Source organism: Corythoichthys intestinalis, chromosome 15, assembly GCF_030265065.1.
Source record: "Corythoichthys intestinalis isolate RoL2023-P3 chromosome 15, ASM3026506v1, whole genome shotgun sequence".
Lineage (NCBI taxonomy): Eukaryota > Metazoa > Chordata > Actinopteri > Syngnathiformes > Syngnathidae > Corythoichthys > Corythoichthys intestinalis.
In genome coordinates, this window is record NC_080409.1 from 44,060,069 (window position 1) to 44,063,966 (window position 3,898).

General features: G+C 38.9%; 1 protein-coding gene across 1 annotated transcript; it reads right to left on the minus strand.

Annotated features, from left to right (window-relative positions):
* Positions 1-1,491: 1,491 nt before the first annotated feature.
* id3 (inhibitor of DNA binding 3) lies at positions 1,492-3,519 on the minus strand. Its single transcript, XM_057859586.1, has 3 exons — positions 3,146-3,519; positions 2,958-3,032; positions 1,492-1,951 (listed from the first exon to the last, which is right to left on the minus strand). The coding sequence occupies exons 1-2, from the start codon at positions 3,437-3,439 to the stop codon at positions 2,979-2,981; spliced, it is 348 nt and encodes a 115-aa protein (XP_057715569.1). The 5' UTR covers positions 3,440-3,519; the 3' UTR covers positions 1,492-1,951; positions 2,958-2,978.
* Between the last annotated feature and the right edge of the window lie 379 nt (positions 3,520-3,898).

Below are 3,898 nucleotides of genomic sequence, written 5' to 3' on the forward strand. Positions count from 1 at the left end.
CAGTTAAGTCAGGAAGCTGTAATATATTATTTTTGAAGGTAATAGTCATCCATTTTGTCTTTATTGTTACTTACAACAGGACTAAAACAACGCCAAGTGAAACTGTGATGGTAAGTGAAAAAAAGTGTCATTTATACGATTAAATGATTAATTTTTTAATTAATCGTCCTATTAATCTAAATAATTGTTAGTTGCAGCTGTATTACTAACTAAAAAAGCAGCAAAGATGTTACCAAAAAAGTGTTTGTGTGTCTGCTGGGTTAGGGCCGATTGGGATGTGAGGGAGAGGGTAGGGGCCGCCATTTTTCATTTGGCATACCCTACCCAGAATCAAGAATGGGTAGTTGCACCCCTGTGATCGTCATATGAGGAAATAAAACGTCACAAACTAGGACTTTTTTTTTTTTTTTTTTTTAAGCATCTGGTGGGTATCCTTTTACTTGATTTATTACATTTGTGTCAAAATAGATTGGATGTCTACCGCAGTTAATGGCAACCATTGTGTAAAACTTTAAGGATGGATTCTTGACGATAATGACTGCAAAAACAAAAATGTCAACTGGAGCTAACTCTTTGTGGCAGTATTGTAGTATAAAAGGGGAGTAAGTGACTAATTTTACCAACAGATGACGCTGTAGCCTCAATTTTCGGCTGATACGGAGCCTCGTCTTCGAATTATAAACCAGCTGTCCAGTAATTCCATTTCATGCCACTAGATGGGAGACATTTATTTACTTTCTCGGTGAAAAAAAAACTACCTTATAAACAAAAATGAATGACTTTGTTTTATCTCATCAATCGGCCAAATGCATATTTCAGGACATTTCAATCAGCAGTTTGATTTATTTGCATGACGTCATTGTCTTTTGAACGCAGTGCCTCACTATATTGAGGCACTATAATGATTCTCTTTGGCCAAACTATCCCACATTTTGTAACTGTCAATGATACCAATGATGATGACAATAAACATTTCATTCATATTAGGTACATTATTGAATTTCACTTGGAAGTTTTTTTTTTTTTTTTTTTTTTTTTAATAAAGGTGACACATTGGGACTGTTGCAGTGTATTCTATTGAATATACTGTAATTTTCTGCCAATAAGCCGCACCTACCAAATTTGTCAGGAAAACAAATTTGTTCATGTATTAACCATACTGGACTAGAAACTACAGGTGCCCACATTGTATTATGGGATATTTACACCAAAAGACATGCAGTTAATCAGTGGTCTATTTAAGCCGTAGGTTTCAAAGTAGGTGGAAAAGTAGTAGAGTCAATTAGTCTATCTCCAAACATTATGACTAATGTGTTCATATAATTTATTAACATATTACACATCTTAAATCCCATTTTCAATCAATTTGGAGAATCCTAACGCACAGGAAACACACCTACAATCTCCTTTTCAAATCATTTTCAACAATTTTCCAGTTGTAATTACACCGCTACATAGCTATAACACACACACACACAAACGTATTGTTTTGAATTGTATTTATTCATGTCATAACATTGAATAGTACACTCAAACTTTACAATAACGAGTTTATGAAACTCAGTGGAATATCATCTGTGGAAATAACAACAATCCCCACAGACAGTTTACAAATAACTCTATTATAGAGTTTCTGGATTGTTATAATACAAAATAAAACTCACATACACACCTAATAGATATGTACACGTGTTGTATGGAGGTTGGAAAACAAACATGGGTGAAGGAGGGGTGTCGCTGGAATGTAAATATATGAAGGTGCAGTGCAGGAACGAGTCCAAAATGAAGCTTTGGTGTGTTGATGTGTCCATTCCGGACGGAGCGAGCAGAAAAACACTCAGCGCTTTCCATCTAGTCTCTCTCTGCATACCTATCCTACTCTCTCATGCCCCCCCTCCCTTCTTGTGCTCTTCTGGCCGGCAGTGAAGTGGAGACATGTGTTTCCCTGCACCTGCATGGAGAAGGAAAGAAAAAGTCAAGTCAAGATTCCTCCTCCTCCTCCTCCCTCTCGGCCACAGACAGACTGGCGCCGAGCATGGAGCATTCATTAACCCCAGGCAGATAGCAATGAATCCGTTTACAAACAGAACCAGGGTCTCGCCTAATTAGTTGCCGCTCCGGATTGTAATATCATTTTAAACTTTTTAAGTGATTTCACACTGACAAAAATAAATAAATAAATAAATAAATTGTTTCTTAGCTTTGAAAGAGCGATAAAATTGACTTTATTTAAAGGACTAAAATGTTTTTTTACCCAAAATGTTGACACGTGTGGATAGCTTTAAGGCTGGGGTGGGACAAATACGGCCTGCGGGCCATGAATGGTCCCCGTCACCGCATTTTGAGTACCAGGCAAAAAAGCCTATAAACAATATTTAGTATTATTCATAAGGGCACTGAATTATGTATGGAGTAATTTCACAAATAGCAGTCAACCAAAAGAATAATAACAGCAAAGCCCGTTTTTCAGTTCCCTGTCTGGTTTCAAGGGTCTATTGCACCATGTCTGAGGGGGAGTCGTAGTGATTTCTCTATTTGAATCATGACTCATCAAGAACCTCATGTTGGACATTCAAATCATGTTAGAAAAGAAGCACTTCTGATTTGTGGAGTAAATTCTATTTACAATTGAAAATGGCATTAAAAAAAACTCAATAGACCTGACAACTTGCCTTCATTCAAAACTACACTAAGAAATGGTTCCATTTCAGCAAAAAAAAACAAACAAAAAAACATGTTTATTAAAATGACTTTAAATTCAAGGTAGATGTCAGGATATCCCACCGAGATGTACATTTTTCAAAAGGACAGCAACAGTATAAAACTTACTTTTCCTATAGAAAAAGCATATTGGCCCACGAACATTATGTTTCTCACAGCTATATCTGTTCACATTGTTCACATAACGGACTGGTTTATATGTATACACATGTATGTAAAGTTGTGGCAGTACCTACCATGATCAAACATGATATATCCTAATGGCACAAACGCCCTTCATCTTTGGAGAAAGTTCTGGTCAGGTCAGCAGTCTAGAAGAAGATCCAAACTTTAATCAACATTGTATAACTACTATAGTATATAAGACAGTTTTTATGATTGCACCAATATTATTCAAATACACATCTAGTCAAAATTTGCTTACCTTTATTGACAAAAGCCTCGGAGTTTCTTCGGCCTCAAGGGCGATCTGTAGATCGAAGATGTAGTCAATGACGTGCTGAAGGATCTCCACCTGGCTCACACTCTTGTTACGGGGGATGCTGGGCACGAGCGCCGCCAAGCGCGAGTAGCAGTCGTTCATGTCACCCGGCGGCACCTCCACGCACGCGTGTTGTTGCTGCTTTGTCGTCCGGCCGATGGCCACGCTGCGCTCCGAAATGCAGCACACGGCTTTGTAGCAGCTCCTCCCTGAACGGACGGGACTAATGGCTTTCATGGCGGAGTTTGATATGTGTGGAGAGAAAAAAAAGTCACTTCGGTTTGATGACTTCCGCCTTCGGGATGAAGCTCGCCTTGCTGTCAAAATGAGAGCGTCAGTAGGTTTATATAGCTTGCGAGACGAACCCGCCCATTCATCGGGGCCGCTCCCCGATTGGCGGAAGCGAAAAGAGGCGCCTTCTTATTGGCCAATGCGGCCGCGGTGGGAGGAATGAGGAAATAGGAACTGGGGTTGCCTTCAAGGGATTCTCAATCTGATTTTTTCCAGGTACTTTAGAGCACCCAAAATACAGGAATATTATGTCGTTTTTTAATTGAAGCCATTAACCAGCAGAAAAAAAAAAGATTTCTAAGAGTTGTTATGTATGTTTGTATAAAGGTCTCTATTTATCATGAACAGAAGAGCTAGAGGTGCCAGAGATGAAGATGCTGAGGCAAGGCCGCAGGTTTGGTCTCA